Consider the following 24898-nt stretch of genomic DNA (forward strand, 5'->3'; position numbering starts at 1 on the left):
GTGGCACAACTGTGAAGTGACACGTGTCAAAATTAAAAAAAAAATTCAAAAAATTAAAAAAAACCAGAAATTGACACGTGGCGTTGACTTAACACCGTCTGGTCAAAGTTAACGGTGAGGACCAAATTGAGACAACAAAAAACTTGAGGACCAAAATGAAATTTCATAACAAATAGAGGGACAAAAAAAGTAATTTAACCAAAGAATAAACAATACTGTAAGAAAAATATCTAAACATCTTTCACTTAATTTTTGAAGTAAAGTTTAACTGTAAGTTCAAAAAATCTAGACCAAAAGGAGTTCCTTCCATTACATCAAGCCATGCAATCCTACTTGAATGGCCATATCCACCTTCCTTATTCACTTCAACTTCTTTATCTCTTTGTCTTTTCTAATCCTTCCAAGTTTTTTTCTGAAACTTTGGTCAACTTTCTCTTTAACTTCTGAATGGTTTTTCTGCTATCTCTAGAGGCATTTAATAAGGGAAAAAGAAGAAGTGTACTTAGTGTTGAATAAAAACTGAGACGCACACGAGACGAAAAAACAAACAAACTAAATTTGTTAACAAAAATATGTTGCAACTAATTAAAAATATTAACCACTATATATTTAAGATTATCTAACATACTCCTTTGATTCCTTATTTGACTTCTAAAAGCTTGATGTTGATATGTTTGTGAAACTGTCACATTGCATCCAAAAGTGCTCAAAGCTAGTTGCCATATAGGATTAATGATAGTGACAATTTGCTTTTGGCTTGATATCTTCTTTGTAGCTCCCAGCCCATTTCTCCTAGCTTCACCTCTCTTTAAAACTCATCTTAGCTCCACTGAAAAACAGAATTAAAGTCTAAATTAAGGCAAACCAAGGGAGTTAAATAAAATTAGATCCAAGTTCCACTTATATTAGACCAGGTATTAAAACTAAAAAATCACTATAAAAGTCTCTTTTTAACACATTTTCTACAAAACTTATAATTTTACTCTAGGAAATGCATATGATCTAAAAACAAAAACTAAAGACAATAAAATTCCCAAAAGAAGTGCACTTAGACCCCAAAACTAAGCTTATTCTGAGTCTTAGATTTTCCATGCGTCTAACAACTTGGAATTATCCTAGTTTCTAGATTCGCCCTTCCTATCTTAAGTTCCTTCCCTCAACTTTGAATGATCTTTACTGACATCCTCCTCCCCCCTCTCGAGAGGAATTCGTCCACGAATTCATAATACATTTATCACAAAGAGAAAGATAAGATACATTAGAGCTATTTAGTAATTTTTAAATTGAAGCAAGTTCTTGTACACATAAAAGTGTAATGTCTACTTTCTAAATGGCTTCTTGCTTTGCAGGTACGTTGACTAGCTTCTTTTTAGTTCCTTCTTCTTTAACTCAACCTCAACCCTTCTTTAGTGTTTTTGGTATGTAGCCTTCACTCTAATCTTCTTTTGTTATTTTAATATATATTATTATAGTATGATTATAGCAAATACCATTTGCTTTATATAATTGCAACCTTGAACATGATTTTTATATGTAAATTGCAATTGGACTAAAAAAATACTACAAAATAGGTGCAAAAGCTTAAATCAAGTAAACTAGAGGTTTACTACAATGAACAAATTATTACCAAAAAGGTTTCATGCCAAATTACAAGATTTGAACATTTCATGGTGACAAAATGCCCTTTGTTGATTAGACTACACATGAAAATTGCCTTCGTAGTTCAAGCACTGTTGCACATACCTCTAAGATGGACCAATTTATGTATATGCAAGAAATGGTGAATGATGCTCTTAACCAGCATGCTTCATTTGAACAACAAGATGATAGTCATTTAGAAGAGTCTCCAAATGAAGTTACTTAGAGGTTTTACAATTTATTGCCAGAGGCAAATCAACCTGTATTTAAAGGGGTAATGGAGTCAAAATTGTCAGTATGCATTGGACTTTTGGCTTGTAAATCTAATTGGAATGTTCCCAACCAAGCATTGGACTGTATGGCAAAACTCTATTTAGATCTAAGACCACCAAATACTTCTTTGCCCAATAATTATTATGAAGCCAAGAGATTAGTTTCAAAGTTAGGATTGTACTCTAAGAAGATTAATTCTTTTGTGAATGGTTGAATGCTTTTTTGTGACAATGATAATGGCAAAAATGATGCATCTTTGCTTGAATGAAAATTTTGTGGGCAAGCTTAGTATCACACAATTCATCCAAGATGAAGGTAAAAAAAAAACCAATTCCATTGAAGTTCATGTTCTACTTGCCTATAATTCCAAGATTACAAAGAATATTTGCTTCAATGCAAATAGCACAACATATGTCATGACATTATGCGAACAAAACTCAAGGAATGTTACGTCATCCATCTGATGGTGAATCCTGAAAGCACTTCAATCGAAAGCATAAATCCTTCGCTAGTGATCCCCGTAACATTCGACTTGGTCTATGTCTGGACCGATTTAATCTGTACATTCAGGCGTCGTCTTCACTATATATTCTTCAGTAATTACCAACAAATATATCCATGGTAATTACCGAAGGGCATAATCCATTGATAAATATTACCTACGATCTTTTTACAAACAGATTTACACCCATCAATAACCCGTCTGAAACACGCAATAATACCTTTTTTTTGTAGTATATATAATTGTTTTGATATTCTATCTACACACTATATATCACCACATTTGAATTACTGTTTACTTTAGAATTTAGACCTCCGTCAAGACTTAGTCATTAAGAGCGTCTAAGAACGTTAATATTGAAATATCTATTTAAATTATTTTTAGCTCCTAAGCACTAAGATTCTTGGACGAACTATAATATACTTTTAATACATATTAAGGGACAAATGCAGAATTTTCATAGCTATTTTTTATGTAAAATTTCAAAAAGTGATAAAAAGAAAGTACCAAAAATAGATGTAAAAGATGAAGTACATAAAGGTAATAACTTTTGAGTGTTTTTTGATTTGTTCTTCTTTTTGCATATGTATTGTTACCCGTGTTGTTGTTTGAAGATATTTTTTGTTGTTTCGGGCTCATTTTCATAAATCTTTTTAGGTTTTTCAAGTGTTTCATAAACCTATTCTTGGGGTGAAGAAAAGGTAATAATGTTTGATCTTGCAACTCTTTGTTTTTTGGGTTTTAGGGATTATTATTTGGCAGTGTGTGATTTTGTTCATCAAACACAAATTACAGGTAGTGACAAGGTAAGTTTTTAGAGTTTGAGGTTTTGCTTGTTTAATTTATTTTATGATTTTAATTATTATTATCCAGTTTAATTGGTATATTATTTAGCTCCATCCAATAACCAAAATCATTTGATTCATGTTCCAGAAAAGATTTTATGGATCCCATCTTACTTTATTACTAGTAAGATCCTGTATCTTTAATAATTTACTAATATAATAATCTTTTCTGCCTTTATTTGAAGTAACTAGTGAGATCTTATATTTGCAATAATTTTACTAATATAATTATCTTTGTTTCCTTTATTTGAATTGTTGTAGTGGTAGCAAGAAAAAAAGAATGAGAAAATTGTGTTTTGCTTATATTGTATTATGGTTTCCACCATATTGGTCTCATATTAGTTAAATATTTGTGTTCCTTATCTTGATTGTCATTTGTTCTATGATGTTTGGTTTGTAACATGTGTACGAATTTAATACAAAAATTATATTTGGCTTTTTTTATACGCATTTAAATTTTTTAGAGTTATTTGGGTTCTAAAATTGTTTTACTTGTAGTTAGTTTTTCCTTTAATATTATTGGTATTGATAGTTAGTTTTTCCTTTAATATTATTGGTATCGACATTATCGTGTGTACCGCAGGTGTTGGTATGGAAACTGAGTCTGTCCAAAGGTATTTCTTACTCTTCTTCAAAGTTGAATGTCTTTTGAATAGTAGAAGTTTTTCTTTTTGTTTAAATATAATATGATTTGTGAACTGGTGTTTTGATGCTTTGGAAACTTTTGTAGATTTGCATGTTTGTTAGTTAATTTCACTAAATTGACGAGACATGAAATTTTTTGTCTTTGTTATATACTAATTGACCTTTTGTTTGATGTTTTGGGAACTTTTTGCAGGTTTGTTAGTTAATTTCTCCAAATTGACGAGGCATAAAATTTTTTGTCTTTATTATATACTAATCGGCCTTTTGTTCAAGGTTATATGCAAATAATATATGTCAATATTTCATATGTTGGGTTTGTAATTGCTGCTCTATGAAAGTCTGAAGTGATTATTTGTGCCAATTATATTTGACTTTAAAAATAAAGCAATTCTATAGTGTTTTAAATAATGGTTTGAAAATCACATCAATACCATACAAATCAATTTAGTTTATTAGATGTAAGACTATTTTTCTGTAATTTACTTACTTGACAATGTTATCCTCTACATCAAGTAGGGCCTTGTGCTTGCAATTTAAATGTTGACTATTGGTAGCTTGAATATTGAACAAACATAAATTGTAAAAAATATTGTGTCAACATGTTTGTGGTTAGTTTTTAGCTTAATTTGTCTAATATACAGTTGTATCATCTTTGATTTATTAGCTTTCTCATTAGTTATTTAATTTTTATCCACTCATTGAATTTTAACCATTATCGTAGGCAATAGTAGCATGCGTTGTTGTTATCATGATTTTGGTTCTTAAATTATATTTTAGACTCTTTTTTAGTAATATTCTATGATTTTGAAGTTTTATTGGCGTTGAGTGATTTTGATATGCGACAATTGGTTGAAGGAAGTAGCAGAGGAGTTTATGTTGAAACCTGTTGAATCCTGGAATAAATAAAAAATGTGAATCAGGAAGGTTAAAGAAACTGTTTAAATTGCCTGGTTTTATTAGATGATAAATAATTATTTGATTCTAAAAGTATAAGAGTTTCAATATCTTTAACCAATTTTTTTATAATTATTATATAACTATAAATTACCTTTTTTTTATTTGGTTATTTAACTACGAAATCTTAGTCCAGTAATAAAATAAAGTTAAGTAGTTATTTGTAAAAAGAATTATTGTTAAAAGATATCTCAAAGAAAAATAATATGTAATACTACAAACATTCTTAATAAGAAAAACAATAAAACTAGAGAAGTAAAACTAGAGATTGATGTTTTAGTTTAATAAAAACAACTTACACTTTTAGTTCAAATTCGGTTCATTGCAAAAATAGTGGACCCTCTTACTTTTATGATTTGTTGTCCTCCATATTGTATAAATTTAATCTTTTCAAAGTAATAATTATTTTATTTTGAAACATGATTGTGAATATTTTTAAAGGTTTAAAACAATTATTTTTATAATCAATACTTAAATGATTTGTTTGTAATTTTTTATTATTATTTGAAAGACTAATTTCATTAATTATTTTTAATTTTCTAACTATGGATTGTTTTTTATTCTATACGTTTTGATATCTTTTAAATTTATACAACTATAACTAATAATTTTATGTTTAAGTTGTAAAAAATATTTTATCAATTAATTGATTTTATTAATTATTTTAAATTTCTTTACTTATGAATTAAGATTTTGAGTTCATATATTCCTATTTTTTGGATTCTTCTATTTATTAAAGTATATTTTGTCAAATATAATTTTTAATATTACCACTAATTATATTGTCAAATATATTTCTTGAATAATTATATTTTGTTTTAGCTTCTTTTAATTATTAAAAGATTAAAGTTATTACTATTATTATAATTTTACTTATTATAAATATTATTTCATCACCAATTATATGTTATTTTAACTTATTTAATTATTAATTTTGATATTATTAGTATTGTTTTAATAAATATTTATATTATATTTAAACATGTTTCTTTAATTATTAATTAATAATACTATTATAATTAATATTATTTTTGTTATTATTATTTGAATGAATAAATATATTTTATTTTAAATTATTTTTTAATTATATATATATATACATATATATATTATTTTTATTAGAATATTTTATGTTTAATTTTATATATTTATGAGTTAATTCACTTTAAATATTAGTTTAATCTATTTTTCTGTTAATAAATTTTAACATAAATTTATATTTATTTTTGTACATGACCATAAAAGATCCATAATGCACATTTTATTTTAACAACAATTATTGTATACATATTTTATTTTAATATAATATATAACTAAAAAATTTAATTTTAGTCGTACAACAATTTTATTTTATTCACATAACTAATAATATTTTACTATAATTAATATAAATATAATTAGTATTTATAAATATTTATTGTTATTATTATTTTAAATTATTTTATTATTATTTTGTACGGAATTTATAATCTACATTATTTCCTTATTATTGTTATGATTATTAGTATTATTATTACTTTATTATGAAATCCATAATGCATAATTAATTTTTAATAATATCTAATTTTGTCAGTATTATATTTATAATTATATAAATAAATTATTTATAAAAATAGAATAATAATTATATTATCATTTTTAATACAAGTTAAAAAGAAAAACACCACGGGTCTAAACCTAGTTTTAACTACAATGTCAATATAATAATAACATATTATGGTTACTTTACCTGAGTAAACACAATCAATATAATCGATTACCTAATATAATAACAATAACAATAATAATAATAAATAAATAAATTTATATAATAATAAATAAAAATATTAAATAATAAAAAAATTGATAAAATAAATTTTTACGATAACAAATTAGTAATAAAAGTGAATAATTTTTAAAATTAGTTAATAATAAAGATTATTTTATTATTTTATAATAATAAGGATATCTTTTTCTTTACTTTTTAAATTTATTATATCAATCAAATCATTTATATATATAACAATATACAAAGACGATTCACTCTTTTGTTTCCATATTTTAAAATATCCTTTAAAATATTTTTATTTATTAATTTTTTTTTAAAATTGACCGTTACTTTTACAAACTTTTTATAAAATTCTTTTTCTCTTCTTCTTTATTTATCAATGGTTATTCTTTCATCTTTTCTAATATATTTCATTTATTTTTAATAAATATAATTTTATTTTATATATTAACGTATATTTAAAAAATGCATACACATATTTTATATAATATTATGCATATTTAAAAAATGCGTATACACATGCACTATAGTGTTGTTTACGTTAGTATTTTCATAAATCTTTTCTTTATTTTTCTCACTTTCCATTTGTCTTTAATTTAAAAATTTTCATTTTCATTATTTTCCACCACCCCGATCCCTAGATCCGCCTTTTTAATCCAATCCTAAATTATTCCCTTTTCAACAGTACGAAGTAAAAAAAGAATATAGTGGCTATTACATTACACTATTACCAAACCATGTGTTACACCAATATCACGGATTAATTTCGGCAGTAAAAAGTAGGTGTTGGTACATACCTTGCTATCGTGGTGTACTACTCCACAAAATAATTGACAGATTATAAAAAGTATTTCACTCGGTTGTCCCTCCTCATGGCACTATATACTGCTTGGACCTGAAAAATGCCACAGTATTATTACCTAATTTCTAATAAATGTAAATAAAATTTTGACACGTCTCAACCTTTCATTCCTTTCCCACAGGTTCTTTTAGGGGATAAAAGAGGGGAAAGAACGAGACAGACAGACCTGTTCACTGGAAACAACTTGAATTGGCCCAATATTTACAGATACGTATTTGCCCCCTGATGATAACTTCTGCTTCACATATCCCTGTAGCAACATGTTAAAAATTCAAAGCCCGTTCGGAAAAAGAGGTTCTATCACTACATGAAAGTATATAGATGCAAATTGCAATATACTCATGACATACTCTTGAAGGATTACATTCACATCACGCTGCAAAGCCCACAACTTACACGGAGAAACAATTATAGTTGAAAGAGAAATAAAATTTAAGCTTGTGATCAATTTCCAACGGTATACAAAAGTCAATAGAGCTCATTAAAGTGACGTTGACTTAGAACTGAACCCACCACTGTACTCGAGACATCTGTTTCTAACACAAAAGGCTTGGAGAAACTAGGTAGACCAAGAACTGTAGCTAGTGTAATTGTTGTTTTCAACTTCTCAAAAGCTATAGCAATGGAGGAGTTCCAATGAAAGCTATCCGTTTTCAACAAATTAGTCAAAGGAGAGGCTATGGTTACATAACCTTTAATATCTTCTATAATACCCAGTGAGCCTAAAAAACATCTTAATTGTTTTAAACCTGTAAGACTATGCTATCGTAAAACTGCTTGGACTTTCTTGTTGTCCATTGTCACACCATTTCCTGACACAGCGTGATGTTTTCTCAATATTTGGAGAATCACCTCAAAGTGTTGTAAGTGTTGCAGGTGCGCAGACCATGTAGGACTATATATCAAAATTTCCTCAAAAAATACCAGTACAAACTTCTGCAAGATGCCTTGAAATATCTCATTCATCAAACATTGAAATGTGACAGGGCATTGGTAAACCCAAATGGCTTCATCACAAGCCATTCGCAAGGCCTGGTAAGTTTTAGAGGGGCCTTAAGTCTGTCCTCCGGATGTACCAAGATCTTATGAGAGCCAAATCTAAAATCCAGTATAGAGAAAAATTGGGTGCAAAACTACTCATCAAAAGAAGCTCATTGACAGTCGGAATAGCGAAACTATGATTTGTTGTGATGTCATTTAAAGCTTTATAGTTAGTGCAAAATCTCCAAGTTCCATCCTTCTTGACAAGGATTATGTAGAAGAAAAAGGGCTGGTACGAGGTACTATGATCCCTTCATTGGGCATGACCTGAACCATGGTCTCATTTTTTTTTTCTGCTATGCGTGTATCGATTAAGGCTGTGCTTGTCCAATATCAGGCAACAATTGTATTAAATGATCTTGTGACCTTAGAAGGGGTAATCCTTTAAAAATGTGAAATACTTCCTTGTCAGTATATAACAAAATAGCCTTTTTAGGTTCCAAATCAGTGGGTAATCCTAACTACTGAGATGTTGTAGCATGCGGGTCAAAAAGTTCAATAATATCGTTGGAAAGACAATCTTTGGAATTGGTTAAATTAGGCAGCAGGAGAAGGAAGTTTGGATCTGCCCCCATGTAATGTGATAAACCAATTGTAGGGCTGGCCAAAATAAATTTCATTGCACTGGACTAAACTAAAAAATAGTTCAGATGAACTGAAATGTTAATATATATATATATATATATATATATATATATATATATATATATATATATATATATATATAAAATTTCTCGCTATGTAAGCACATTGACTATACAACTGCATGACTTCATAAATAAATAAAAAAGGATGAAATTGTATTTAAAAGCACCATTCTAAGCTCTGTAATCGTAATTAAATATATGACTCACTCATTTATATAAATGTAAAGCAAAGGTCCTCCTTATTTTATGCTTTGTTGCCACCCATACATACAAATATCTCTGCGAAAAGGTAGGAAAGAGAGTAAAAGTTCTTGTGTGCATCATTTTATAACTCTTTTCCATCATCGAACATACTTTAACAGCTTATTTTACCTAGAATGAGGGATCAGTTGGGTGCGCGAGACGTAGACAGGGTCAGTTTCAATCACAGAGCAGTTAATTGAACTTATTTTTTTAGAGGTTCAGTTTTTTAAACTGAACGGTATAATAGTTCAGTTCAGATTTTATTATATATGATTCAGTAATTTTAGTTTAATTTAGTGCATTTATTTCACAGTTTAGTACAATTCAATTAATTTTGTCCAGTCCTAACCAATTGTTTAAATAAAATTTCACAGTTAACTAGTTGTGTGGGCCCAAAGTGGCTAGCAATGCCACAACAAGTACCAAATAGCTCTTGTAATTGGCAAGATGTAAACAAGAAGCTTCAAGGAATAACCTTGAATCTTGACCTCCAATTATCTTACTAATCCTTCAGCGACAAGAGTACCAACATTCCCAACTAATACTTGAAAATTGGAGACAGATTCCCCAGGAAGTTTCTAATAGTGACCAAGCTTAGACTGTGAAAAATTGTATGAACTTCCTTTGTCCAAGACAGGTTCCCTAGGTGATTTAAGAATTTTGTCTAGGATTGGGTAAAAGAGGTGGTAAATTAGTCTTCTTAAGGGATTGGCATGAGAAAAGGGTAGAATTTGTAGTGTGTAGTTTGGAGATACAGGTTGATGAATATTTTGCCTTCAATGCATATTTTTCTTCAGAGTTTGGCCAAATATACACATCTAACCTGTGTAGTAGGGCTTCAAGAATCTGGGCAATGACATCCCAGCGTATATTTGTTTTAATCCCCACAAAGGGTATATTTAGGATGAGAAAAAGAAAGGAATAATGAAGCATTACCAAAAACATGATCTGAAGCACACCACACCTTAACACCTTTACAGTAAATTCAATTTAAGACTATTTATTATAACAACTATGTTAAAAATATATACACAACATAATTACCAAATTTATATGAACAGTTTATCTTAAATAGCCCTAAACTAGTTTCAGAGATGACAAACTGCCCTAGGGAAGCCAAAAATTGTTTACTAACTTCATATTTTGTATGTAATTAAATACTGTATTAACTGATGCACTACTTAGACTACCAACATTCAGGGGAGCATCAAACGACCAAAGGCATAAAAGTATTTAAGTTTAAAGTTGTACTGGATAGAGTAGTGGGTTGGTTCAAACCTGTTAGCTTATTGATTAATTATTTATCCTGTGATGCTGGTAAAAGAATCTTGTTCAGTGATAGTTTAGGTATATATCAATAAATAGTGTTAATAAGTCATACTAATCTGATCACGCAAAAAAGATTTCACTATAACTATAATCAGATTATTTTCTTTAAGCTTTCTTTTAGTCCATTACTTTCTTACTATGCTTCAATCAAAACGTCCTTAGAGTGTAGTTAATTATTACACAAGCCCAGCTAAGCAAACAAGGGCTATTGTTACCCATAATAAACATCATGTAGAGTTCAAGAGGAAGCCAATTCACACACAGAATAGATATAAAAGTAATAACAAAACTTAACAAACTGTAATAGCACGTTAATGAAATGCTTATAAGTTTATATTATACACACACAAACACAACCCCAACTTGTAATAGCTATATCATGCAATTAAGAAAGAAGTTAATTAGGATCACAATACAAATAAGATAAACTTTTCCAATATGAAAAGCACAATTTCCAGAAACGACTTGACACAGATACCTGAGAAATTGGTTGTTGGATCACAGATTCAACAGCAACAACCATGGCATGCACAAAATCCTCACCTCCCGTTCCAATTGCTGTGAATCCTCGAACAGTTGGGTAGGAGTTCACCTTCAGAACACAAAACATAAACAATTAATCGATTATGCACAGATAACTACTAATTGAAAACAATGTCTAACAAGAAACAGTTAAACAAAACCTTCTCGTCCAAAGCCAACCACTCTTTGTTAGAATCATCTGTAACAGTGGTTCCAATAACCACGTTTGTCGTTTGGCCAACGCTCTCTTCGACCTTGGAAACCTCTGTGACAGAAAAGGAGCTAACATTAATAACGGAATGTGACGGTTTTGTGGATTGTGGGTTGCTACCTGAAATGGCCTTGAAGACGGTGTCCGGAGGAGGATCTTCCTGGTGGTGGGACGACGGCGTTTGATTGAGAGAACAAGAGAGAGGAGGTTTTGGAGGATGAAAGCGGCGTGACCTAATTGCGGTGAGGTTGTTACATTTGGTACGTGAGGTTATGTGATGCTTATGAGGATTGAAATTGAAAGTACGGAGTAGAATGGGTTCTATGAGAGTCCCTGAACGAAGCATGCTCCTGCACGCCATTCTTTTCTTTCCTTTTTGTGCTAAAATAATCCAATCCAATCCTTTCTCGGCCTAATAAAGGCTTGTGTGACCAAGATTAGGACCATCCTATGGTTTTAGCGTGTTTTAGTGGTATATTGTTCCAACATCATTCTTTGACATTTTTCTTTGGAAAATGATAAAGTGACTCCTTGAAAGTTACTACTTTTTTACTTTCTTACGTATCATTGGCCAGTGGAATTTTAAAAACAATTTTGATTTATTATTTTAATTGTTGACGTGACGTTGAATACGCATTTGAACTTAAATGTGATGAAAAAGAAGGGTTTAGGTTTTGAGTTTGTGGTTTCTCCTCTCACTGTCATATTCTGTTTTTGTACACACAATTGGAACCGAGACGACACAGGGAGAAAAAGAAGGGACTAGGGTTTCCTTCGAAAGAAAATGAGTTTTGGGTTTGCTTTGTCTCTCTTGCTTAGAGTAAATCGCTCTTCCCTTTCGCTCACATTCATCTTCTATCTCCATGCACACAGAAACGCAAATCGTCAAACTGTCATACCAGACCAACATCGGATCTCGCGTCCTCTCGTCGCTGCGTCGATGAGAACCATTTCCTCTGTTGTTACTAGGGCAAGGTCCTGCTTCTCCCTCTCTATTTCGTTTTTTAATATCATATTCCTTTTTATAAGCAGTTTCTATATTTCAAAGAAAACACCAACATAGTACTTGAATTTGTTGTAGTTGGTGTCGTATTTGTTGGTGATGGTAAAGTTACGACGTGGTCTTTGGGCACTTCCAAAGGGATTGGAGAAATTGGCAAGTTGGGTGATTATGTGACTATGCCAATCATTCTTACTTTTACCAACAATCCCCGCAACCTCAGCAAGTTCATACAAAATGTATTCTCCTAAATCCTCGTCTTATTTCTCGTATCTAATCATTTCAGGGTTCATGTACTTTAATCCATGCTCACCAAAATATGTTCTTTTTAAATTTCTTATTTCTAAATTTCATGACCATTGGGTTGCCATGGTACTACTAATCCCTTGCCTTCCTTTTTCTTGGTGTCAATGGATGCAATTTTAAGGACTTGATAATCCCTTTACTTGGTTATTCTAATGTTTTAAATAATCTTTTTAGGTTAAAAATATAATTCAGCCCCTATTTCTGTTAAGATTTATCTCTTTGATCCTTTTATAAAACCTTACTAAATTAGATATAATGGTGTAAAGGTTACCGATTTGGTCCTTTGTCAAAGTTAATTTTCTTTATGTATTCTTAATTTGGTCCTATAGATTCTTAATTTAGTTCCTTATAGGTAGGAATAAATTTTAAATACACTGATAATGTTTGCAGAGAACGATTCCGCAAGTTTTTATGTAAAGGAATTAAATTGGGAATTGACAACATATGTAGGCTTTGAATTTTATCTTTAACCATAATGTTCAGAGCTCTTGATTCCCTTTCCTCACTCTTCACTTTTTGGAATGCGAGATTCAAAATCGAATGAGGTGGGGTGTTCTTCCAAGCATTCCATTTTCTCGATAAAGTCTCGGTCTTTCGCTTGTTTCTCCCAAGGTTTCTAAACTTGTTTTGCTGGTACAATAATTGTTGTTTTTCTGCAATTAAAGCTAAGATAGGCATTCTAAATTTGTTTAGATAGATGTTTTACGTTTTCCTTCTTTGATTTAGTGAAGTTCTAGCTTTAGCCTACTCTAAGATGCATTTATAGGTCTTAATAGTGAAATTTTGCATTTCTTATTTTTTGGTTGTAGTTAGATTAGCTTTTAGCATTCTTTTAGCATTTAAAATTTGTTTAGAATGTGAGTTTGTTGTTTAGGTAACTTAGGTATCAATTTTCAGTCCTAGTAGTAAAGTAATAATATGAGAAGTACCTTTGATGCAGGTTGTTATTGTGTTAGTTTGATGCAGGTTGTTGTAAACAAACTTAACAGGAATGGATTCCAAGGAATCGGAGAATTTCTTGTAGAGGAAACTAGCAATTGTAGCAATGTGCATTCAGGAGGAAGCACATACTCAACCTTTGATCAATGACATGGTTAAAACCATTAATTTTTTAGAAAAGATGCAACATACAACAGAGACTTTTTTAGAAGACAAAGAATGCAATTGACAAAAAGAATCTGAAATGGTACAGGATTAGAGAAGATTAAGAACAATGAATATGTAACATTTTTTTTACTAGCATGGTGCCACTTGGTGTCATGATGAAAATCATAACTATTATATGTTTTTCCTTATTCGTGATTCATTGATTAATAGCATTATTAGACATTGATAATAGAATGAAAAGATTGCTATCATATTTATAATTGTCTAATTAATGTGATTCTCTAATGTAAACATCAGTGCCAATAAATTGTTGGAGAAACAAAAATAACACCAAGTTATTGTTTAATCTAATGTTATTTATTTTCAATTTTTTATGTAACGTATTTTTTGTTGTAAAAAAATGTATTTTTTTAACATTTTTTTCATAAAATTAATCAGAAAAAATTGTGTATGTTTTTTCCAATAAATTATTTCATCAAAAGATGAGTTAAATTAATTTGTAACATTTTTTCATTAAGTTAATGTTAATTTTTTTAAATTAAATTAAATATTAAAAAACATAAGAATATATGTGAGTAAACTAACTTACTTTTTTTTCACAAAGAATAAGAATATCATAACTCTGTAACGATTAACTGATGACTATTGATATATTAAGTGTTGACCTACACAGTACTTTTTGTATACAATAACAATCTAGGGTCTGTGGCAAGTCACTCAATATGTAAACTCGTTTAAGTGAATTAAAACATTTCACTAAGGTACATGGAAGCTATATTGAACACGATGAAATCTCATGTGGGATAACACAACTCCTACATTATAGACATTATAACTCTGGAACTATCAATTGCTGACCACTGATATATTAAGTATTGACCTTAACAGTTCTTTTTGCACACGATAACATTTTGTGGTCTGTGGTAAGATACTTAACATGTAAACCGATTTCAGGGAATTAAAACACCTCACTAAGGTTAATGGAAGCTATATTCAAAACATAATTAAATTTGGTGTGGGATAATTGGCATATAAATCCCACATGCCAAACATCATAACTTTGGAATAATTAATTGCTGACCCTTGATATATTAAGTGTTGACCTTAATAGTTCTTTTTGCACACGATAACATTTTGTGGTCTGTGGTAAGATACTCAACATGTAAACCGATTTCAGGGAATTAAAACACCTCACTAAGGTTTATGGAAGCTATATTCAAAACATAATTAAATTTGGTGTGGGATAATTGGCATATAAATCCCACATGCCAAACATCATAACTTTGGAATAATTAATTGCTGACCCTTGATATATTAAGTGTTGACCTGCGCATTACTTTTTGCACACAATAACAATATGTGGTCTGTGATAAGACACTCAACATGTAAACCGGTTTTAGGGAATTAAAACACCTCACTAAGGTTTATGGAAGTTATGTTCAAAACATAATGAAATCTGGTGTGGGATAATTGGCCCATAAATCCCACATGCCAAATATCATAACTTCTGAACAATTAATTGTTGACTCTTGATATATTAAGTATTGACCTACGCATTACTTTTTGCACACAATAATAATATGTGGTCTGTGTTAAGACTCTCAACATGTAAACCAGTTTCAGGGAATTAAAACACCTCATTAAGGTTTATGGAAGCTATATTCAAAACATAATGAAATCTGGTGTGAGATAATTGGCCCATAAATCCCACATGCCAAACATCATAACTTTGGAACAATTAATTGCTGACCATTGATATATTAAGCGTTTACCTGTGCATTATTTTTTGCACACAATAACAATATGTGGTCTGTGGTAAGACACTCAACATGTAAACCGATTTCAGGGAATTAAAACACCTCACTAAGGTTTATGGAAGCTATATTCAAAACATAATGAAATCTGGTGTGGGATAATTGGCCCATAAATCTCACATGCAAAACATCATAACTTTGGAACAATTAATTGCTGACCCTTGATATATTAAGTGTTGACCTACACATTACTTTTTGCACACGGTAACATTTTGTGGTCTGTGGTAAGACACTCAACATGTAAACTGGTTTCAGGGAATTAAAATACCTCACTAAGGTTTATGGAAGCTTTATTCAAAACATAATAAAATTTGACGTGGGATAATTGGTCAAGTCCCACATGACAAACATCATAACTCTGAAACTATTAATTGCTGACCCTTGATATATTAAGTGTTGATCTGAGTATTAGTTTTTGCACATCGTAATAGTCTTTGGTATGTGATTTCTCACTACACTAATACTTTGTGCTCACCTACTTTAAACATGATTAACATCATTAAAAAACCTTCAACAATTGAAAAACAATTATTCAATCTAAATGAGGGAAAACATTTATCAATAATTTGATGATTGAACATTAAATAAGTGAATACCCATGTTCCACTTGTTTCACACTAGAGTCTTGTTAGGATAACATGATCATGGTTCTTATAAATGACCTCCTCATGAATTGTACCATAAGTATGTTTAAATAATGATTAACCTATTATCTTACTTTATTAATTATTTTAAGTAAAATTGTAGAATAACTTTAAAAAATGTACAATTAACATTATCTTATGATTAGACAAAAATAAATGTGTAGCTATGTTTAACTTTTGTCACACCAAACGATCTTGTTAACATAATCTTGTTAACATAGCATGGTTATGGGTCCTATAAATAACCACCACAAAAAAATGTATCATTTTTTTTTATATTTAAAACCTAGTTTTAAAATGGTTATGGTTCCTATAATAATATTAAATCAAATTACCAGGTCTAGAAATTTCACAAAAAATATCAAATGATTTTACTAATTACAAGAATATCACAAAATTATATCAATTCAATTTAAAAAATAAAAAAATTTAACAATATATATGTCAAATTAGTCTAAGTCTTGATATATTTATTCAATTTTGTGAAATCCACCTCGTGAATTATCATACTTATTCTCGAATTTAGAAATAGGAATGAAAAAATATAATGAGCTACATGCATCCAAAACATTGCCTTCCCACTGATGAATCACCAGGTCAACAACATCATCGTCCAAAACTCCTGCACATTCAACAATTAATTGTCTAAGTTTCAATTTAATCAACTAGACTAAAAAATCTATTGACATTTCTACCTCCAAAAGATTACAACATTGCATTTTAAGAGATTATCTATTAATTTCAATGTTCACCAAAATGCAGAAGCAATACCACGTTTGAATCTAAATATACACAGCAAATACAAAGATTGTATAAAGAATGGCAAGTAAGATCATCACACCTTACTACTTACAAGAATATTATCTTATTACTTTGGACTCATTTCCTCTAATGCAAAGCTCAAAGACCCAAAGAACCATTGTCAGTATGAAATACAAGTAGAGCACAATACAATTTAAAAGATATATTATTATTTCTTCTATAAATGACTACTTGCTATCTTTTAGTCTCACAGTCTTGATGCTTATTTGTTTTCTAACTTAGATCCAAAAATTACACAAGAAACTTAATCAACCACTTAATCCTCAACCTTAATTACCTCAACACCACTATTCCTTTTCACCAAAGAACCCAATGGATACAATGTACTACACTTTCTTTAACATTGAATGCAAGAAAACAAAATGAAAATAATTATAAAACTATCACCATTTGCACATGCTAGAACCTAATCAATTATGCATCATAAACAATAATAAAAATTCACAAGACTAAGCAATTGTAATTCTTGGTCCAGTGATGTTACTTTTTCAATTGTAATTCCTGTGCCAAGATAAGCAAAATATTTAATTCACAAGAATATCATTCTATTTATTTGATTTGGATGTTGTAAACAATTTGATTATCAAACTAAATAAGCAATCAAGAATTCATAAATATTTTCCCCCAATTGAACCAACAAATTAAAGTAATAAGGAAAGCATCCCTTGTTTAATGAATAGGACAAGTAGCATCTCTCAACAAGTACCAAAGAATGATTAAAAAATGGACAAATTTATGTTCATAAAACTGTCTGATTGAAGGTGGTAATTTCACCAAACATAATTATATAATTAATCACATAAAGTTTCTTATAGTTAACATACATTTCTTCTCACTTTTAATGAATTACAAAAAAAAAATTGAGTGAATGGCTACCAAATTAGATTATGTGAGATAAAATAAGAGCATCTACAGGGAAAATCTGCTATCCAATATGGAAAACTATATCTTCCACATAAATAATTACCACATATATGTTGAGAGCATTGTCATCTAAACAAGATATGCAGCTGCATCGAACACCACAAATGTTTTTATTGTTTTACATCACTTAAGTGTGTAAACAAGCTATGCAAGTTATGGTATCAGAAAACTGCATGTAAAGATGTATAGAAAAATGCATCAAAAATAAGTGGCTAAAGTTCTTATAATTACCATAAACAAGCTCGATAGTTAATACTCTTCTACTTGAAGTAGCATCCACAACTATTGGAACATAAAATCCCTCGACCCCATCAAGAAGATCTTGGTACTGATTCATTTCCTCCAACCTATAACCACGCGATAATTCTTCTTTGGCCACCTACAAAAATTACAAGAACTTAAAAAGTAGGATTTAGCACATAGACGTAAAATTGTCCAATTTGGGGCAAACTACATGGAACATTAGATGGATGCTTGAAAGTTGAAGAAGCATGCTCACTCTTTAGGTGGTGAATATTATCAGAATCCAAACCACACCATTAAAAATTGAAATAGAGAGGGAGAAACATGACCTCACGCTAGTAGTGACAGGGGAAAACGGTCATCATCGATGCAACGACGAGAAGACGTGAGATCTTATGTTGGCACGGAAAGACGACAGTCTGACGATCTACGATGGTGAGCGGAAGGGAAGAGCGATTTACTTTGAGCAAGAGAGACGAAGCAAACCCAAAACTCATTTTCTTTCGAATAAAACCCTAGTTCCTTCTTTTTCTCCCTGTCTCGTCTCGGTTCCAATTGTGTGTACATAAACAGAAGATGACAGTGAGAGGGAGGAACCACAAACTCAAAACCTAAACCCTTCTTTTTCTCTACATTTAAGTTCTAATGCATATTCAATGCCATGTCAACAATTAAAATAATAAATCAAAATTCTTTTTAAAATTCCACCCGTCAGTGACACGTAAGGGAGTAAAAAAGTAGTAACTTTTAGGGAGTCACTTTATCATTTTCCTTTTTCTTTATTATTATCACTCATCACGACGATAAGAGGCACAAGATAAGGTTTTACATAATAGATCGAAGATACATTAAGCAAAGCCACACACGAGTGGAACGCCAATATCCAACTGAAAGACGATAGGAAGTGTATTATGTACGGGGGAAAACTCTTATGTCGGGTTTATATAACACCTCTGTTTTGGCTGTTGGAACACGGAAGTTTTGAATTCATTGTCCCTCTTCAATCCTTCTCTGTTGAGAGTGAGTTTGTGAGCAGATAATCAAATTGTGCACATTAATTTGTATCAGATAACTCACAAGTACCAACCACCAAAGAATTAGAAACACATATGGATGAAAATCACCCAAGGACCTATAGCTTTGGCCAATGGTTTATCTTGTCTTAAATAAATATATAATTTTTTTGGCCTTGTAATTTTAGACTATTGTCTTCTATTTCTTTAGCCTAATGTTTGGACTTTTATTATGCAGCCCACTTCAACAAATATTCAACATATCATTTTGCATCGTGCAATGTCTCTAACCAACAACTTTAAATGGGACTTCTTGTAACATTCTATTTTAGTAGTATAAAATTATTAAAATAAAATATTTCATATTATAATATAAAGTAGAGCACGCACACAAAATATATCAAAGCATTAGTACCATGAGCACAGAACAATGTCATAAGTAGAACTTAAACATGAAATAGTTGTCCATAAGGATTTCTCACGGAGCAAGAAATTACAAAACACACACAAGGAAATACAAAACACCACAAAACAAGAAAACAGAGCGCACACACATACACAAACACACACACACACACACTTGCAGAACTATGCACCAATTACACCAAGTTAAGCAATATCAACTAACTCATCACACATGATGACACTCTAGATCCAATTATCCGGATCTAGACATTGATGTATGATTCTTTGTGGTTTTTGCACTTGTGGTGACCTCTACTACCTACAAAGTCACTGTCAATGGGTTTCATCCTATCACACATAAGATTTGTCTCTTCAACCGTCATAAGAACCCTAAGATTGTTCTTAAAGACAGGACCTCATGCCACTCTCACCACATGACTCATTCCACTCTACATGAGTCTTGAATGAGCATTAGAATATCAGGATAAACCTCCAATACTGACTCGTTACATCAATGAACATAGTACTAATTAAATCAAATAGGATTTCCCCCATGGAATCTCCTATATTCTCACACAAGCATTTGAAAACACATATTATAAACCATACAACATATGTCTCACTTGGAAAATAACTAATTCTTATCATTTTTATCCAATCCAACTTAACAACACATTATGCAAAAAAGTTGGCTTATAGAAATAAAATTGCAGCTTGTGTAAAGCTCCCAAAATTTTGCATTTACATTCAAATTAAAGATGATTGAATCAAGAACTCGATGCAAAAAAGAATCAATTTGATTGGGTACCTATAGAAAAAGTTATGCACTGAAAAAGTGACAAAGGTCAAAGTTGCCGACAACTTAATCTAAGGGAACCTTTCCAAAAAAAACTGCTCTCACTATAGACTTCCAAACAGAGTTCACAAAGCATCACATGTCTAGGACTTATTGTAAAAATTTTAGCTCGATCCAACAGTTAACAAAGTGAGAATTCAAAATTTCACGAAATAAGCTAAAGCTAGAAAGCTCAGCTCGCCCAGTGAGATATTGGGCTCGTCCAACGAGTTTACATAACGCAGAAACGCGAATTCTACAATTTGACAACGTCAAATGAACCTAAACCCCATTTTAAGCCCCATGTAAGTTAGAAACATTTCCAATTTCATGTTACAGTCTCAATTTCCATCAAATTTATCTTAAATCACATGCAAGGGTTAAAACAAGCAAATCATTTCGAAAACTTATAAACCCTAGCTTCCCTTACCTTAATTGATAGATAAACTTGAGGGAGAGAAAGCACTAACAAAAGGAGCACCACAGCTCCAAAAGCACACCAGAGGACTGAAAAACACAAACATAAGAACGAAGATGAGGCTCTAAGGAAGAACCAATGATGGAACCAATGCAATAGAGCTAGTAAAGGAGAAGAAAGGAAGTTTGAGCTCAACTTACATGGAGAAAAGAACATTCTGCTAGCTTGAAGGAGGGTTTCGCAACTGCCCTAGTTGAGCTTCTATTCCAAGGAGAGCAAGAGTGAGAACTATTTTTTTTTTTTTTGTGAATGGGAGAAGAAAACTAAGTGTGAAACTAAGGGGAAACTGAAGGTGAGAAAACAAGTGGCCCAAAACTTAACAATAGAAAGTGGGCTTTACACTTCTCCCTGTATCCCCAATCATTTCTCTTGTACTCTTAAATCCCTTCATTAATTACATTTATATCCTTACCAACCGAGGTAGGTAAGATAATAACAAAAAAATTATTGCGCGTTGTTTGTCTGTTGTTTCTTAACTGAAACCTGCACCTCCAAACTTCTCACATTTTCAAAACATAACCTCTACCTATCCCTTCTTTCATCTTGCAACGGCATTTTCCACTATAACGTTTTACTATGGCTGATTTTTTTGTTGTGGTCCCTTGAGTTTTTGTTGTAGTCCCTCTCTTTGAATCTTCTCTAGTCCTTTGCACTCGTGTCTCTTCTCTCTTTCTTCATCCTCATCAAGTACGAGTTCTTTGAAAGTTTTTTTGTCACCAGTATGTATATTTTTTAACGCTCTGTAATGCATATATATGTTTTTGGTTGTTTGTTGATATAAGGTGTTCAATGTTTATTCATTCTTTGGTTTCTTTTATATTCATGACGCATTGAAAGTGACTGAAAAAATAAATAACTTGATTAAATACCAGATATGGGCCTCCGGTTCAAAAAAAAGTTATAAGGAACGTATCAGATGTCGACATCCAATAATGGTCAAAATCGGATGTTGAGATCCAGTTTGCATAATTTACGGATGTGTTCATCTACAATATCAAACAAAAAATACATGCCTTGAAATGACTATCGGATGTTGATATCCGGTATGTCGCAAATTTGGATATGGCGATACAGTTCGTACCTTTTACATTATGGATGTAGACCTCTAGTTGATATACAAAACGTATGTCAACTATGCATTTCATTGGATGTCAAGATCCAACGTTTATGAAGTCCACGAATGTCAACTAGTGAACCAGATGTCGACTTCTGATTCACTTATTAGGTGTACATGAGAAAAAAAGGATGTCAATCCTTACACCGGATGTCAAGATCCAGTGTTGATGGAAAGCACGGATGTCAATCTTTGAACCAGATGTCGACCTCTGGTTCACTAACTTTTAGGTCCAATTTTTTGGGTTAAAAAAATGTGAATCGGATGTCGACATCCACATGCAATTCTCTAAATCAGATGTCGACATCCGTAATAATCCTATTTACTTGCTACATCTGTAATGAAAACTAAAAAAAATGTTAACCAGATATCGACATCCGCAATGCAATTGTCTAAACCGGATGTCGACATCCATAATGGTCTTTTTCAGTTGTCACCTCCATAATGAAAACTCAAAAAAATGTGAACCGGATGTCGACATCCGCAACTTAATTGCCTGAATCGGATGTCCACATCCGTAATGATCCAAAACAAAATTCAAAACATGTGAACCGGATGTCGACATCCGTAATTCAACTCCTGAACCAAATGTCAACATTTGTAATGGTCTTTTTTTGAAGAAAAAAAGTACGCTATGGAAGTCCATTTTAACTATTTCAAATAACAGATTCAAACCAATCACCGTCTCACTTACAAATGTAAACATGGATTGCACAGATAAAACATACAAACGATTAAGTAGGCAAAGAATGAACTTAACTTGAATGGTAGGAAGCTTGAAAGGATGTGAAGCACAACGCAACACAAAATAAATTATATGGAGGCTACGACTGCTGCAATGCCAATTAATTAGAGGGGAGAGAAAAAAGAAAAGGAAAATGATGGATGTGGGAGAGAAAAGGGGCTCCTACTGCACAAAAGGGGGCTAGGTCAAATTCAAAATTGGGGGTGCATGAGTGGGTTGTTGTATTAAATATAGGAAAGAGAAAATTTACTCTTTACTTTTTACTATGGAGGGCAAAGTAGGAATTAAATAAGCTTTTGGGTATACAAGAGAAAGGATTAGGGGTACAAGGAGAAGCCCCTCTCCAAATCATTGAGCTTTCATCAACCAGCTTCCTATTTCATTAAGCCCAACTTACCAACAGCTTCAACATGGTTTTCTTGGTCTAGAGTTTCTATTTCTTTCTGGTGTTTTCCCTTTAAGCCTAGAACAACTCAATGTCTTCAACACGTATTCTTCTAAATACCTTTAGAGTCAGTATTTGAGCCTGTAGTTAATTCAACCAGCGCCAGCATCACATATGCTCCAATTAATCTATTATCTATTGAAAGAGTAAACCATAATCTAATTAATAGTTTTGTAAAAAAAAAAATCAGTTTCTCCTTAAGATATATGCAAAAAAAACTCTATAAATATAAAAGTACCGAAAAACAAAACTAGACAAAAGAAACACATTTCTAATTATAATGCAAATCCAAAACAGAATAAAAATAACAACAACACACATAGAAAGAAAAACATACTAACCAGAAATGAGGATGAAAAAATTGGTACACACGAGCAACATGAGATTCAAGAGATTTAAGGGATGTAATCTACCAATACCTTGGAAAAAATATTATTAGAAGAAGAAAATAAAGTAAGGAGAGGTAAGATAAGTCATAAAGAGACAAAAGAAGTAAATAGAATCTAGATTTATTATAAGAAAATAAAGATAGCTAATCATTCCTTTTCTTGTAAACGAAATTATAATTTACTAAAAATATGTTTTAACTCATTAATTATCATTTTTACTACTAATAAAAATTAACATACACTGATAATAATTTAATTCAATTTTATTCACAAACATAAACTTATAATTAATTTAATAGAGCTATATTAATAATAAAATATTTTTTGGAGACCTTTTTTATCTTAAACATAATTCTATAATTAGTTTAATAGAAGTATATTAATTAGTATTAAATAAAAATTTGAGGCCTTTTTTTTCTTAAACATAATTTAATAATTAATTTAATAAAAAAATATTAATAAAAAAAAATTTATACTTTTTATCCTTTAGGCCTAAATCAAGTGTTTTACTCGCTTTATCTTTTAATCTCTCCTGATATTATATAAATATCCATAAATTAGACATAGAAAAGCCAATGAAAACATGTTTTAAGGTGTTAGAATTTGGTGTAACTTTTTGATCTAAAATTGGGTTAACATTATTTTCAAATGGGGTTAAGTGTATTGAATAATTGGTTGGATGAGTATTTTAATTAAAAAATTATGGTTACTAATTTAAGAATGACAACACCAATTTGATATATATCATTTAAAGTCAATGACTTAACTCTTGTTATTAATTGAATATGTACAACTCGATTTATAACAAAACAAACTTTGACGATACAGTAAAATATATTTAAATTTTTGTAACTATCAAATTATTATATACTTCTTTTTATTACATCCATTTAATTATTTATTTCTCATCTATTTTTCCTATTTTCTTCTCTAATTCAAATTATCTTACTAATTGCTACTCTATTTTTATCTTTTTTTTAATTCCTTTACTCAACGGCGGCGGATGTGCTCTCAAAATTTCAAAAATTTGAAAATTTATATATTGAAATTTTCTTTATGCTTTTTGTAATTTTTAAATTATATATAATATGTATTGCAAATTGATGAAAATTAAATTAGGTACTTTTTTACTTA

The 24898-nt window shown here is 30.6% G+C and overlaps 1 protein-coding gene and 1 long non-coding RNA gene across 11 annotated transcripts; both read right to left on the reverse strand.

The window, feature by feature from the left end:
• Positions 1-534: 534 nt before the first annotated feature.
• On the reverse strand, positions 535-11891 carry LOC114179481 (uncharacterized). 10 transcript variants are annotated; one of them, XR_003603477.2, is made up of 6 exons: positions 11601-11891; positions 11431-11534; positions 11226-11339; positions 7650-7737; positions 7423-7520; positions 535-829 (listed from the first exon to the last, which is right to left on the reverse strand). XR_003603477.2 is itself a non-coding variant. In XM_028065833.2 (6 exons), exons 1-5 carry the CDS (start codon positions 11839-11841, stop codon positions 7464-7466), a joined length of 600 nt encoding a protein of 199 aa, XP_027921634.1. In that variant the 5' UTR covers positions 11842-11888; the 3' UTR covers positions 535-829; positions 7423-7463. The 10 variants fall into 10 exon arrangements, 6 of the variants coding, with proteins under 6 accessions (XP_027921634.1, XP_027921636.1, XP_027921633.1 ...); XM_028065833.2 differs by having other exon boundaries at positions 7654-7737; positions 11601-11888; XR_003603478.2 differs by lacking the exon at positions 535-829 and adding an exon at positions 2222-2469.
• Positions 11892-16852: 4961 nt separating this feature from the next.
• LOC146887557 (uncharacterized) lies at positions 16853-18857 on the reverse strand. Its single transcript, XR_014993602.1, has 3 exons — positions 18670-18857; positions 18329-18476; positions 16853-16973 (listed from the first exon to the last, which is right to left on the reverse strand). It is a non-coding gene; the product is annotated as an uncharacterized LOC146887557 (long non-coding RNA).
• Between the last annotated feature and the right edge of the window lie 6041 nt (positions 18858-24898).

This window comes from Vigna unguiculata, chromosome 3, assembly GCF_037176805.1.
Source record: "Vigna unguiculata cultivar grain cowpea cultivar isolate G323 ecotype 2 chromosome 3, ASM3717680v1, whole genome shotgun sequence".
Lineage (NCBI taxonomy): Eukaryota > Viridiplantae > Streptophyta > Magnoliopsida > Fabales > Fabaceae > Vigna > Vigna unguiculata.

Bases quoted from the DNA above. Each gene is read 5' to 3' on its own strand.
- LOC114179481 (XM_028065833.2), bottom strand. From the start codon at position 11,841: ATGGCGTGCAGGAGCATGCTTCGTTCAGGGACTCTCATAGAACCCATT. The intron at 11,535-11,600 runs GTAGCAACCCAC...TTTCTGTCACAG, and splicing joins CGTCTTCAAGGCCATTTCAG to AGGTTTCCAAGGTCGAAGAG. The intron at 7,521-7,653 runs GTCTGTCTGTCT...GGCATTTTTCAG, and splicing joins AAGTTGTTTCCAGTGAACAG to GTCCAAGCAGTATATAGTGC.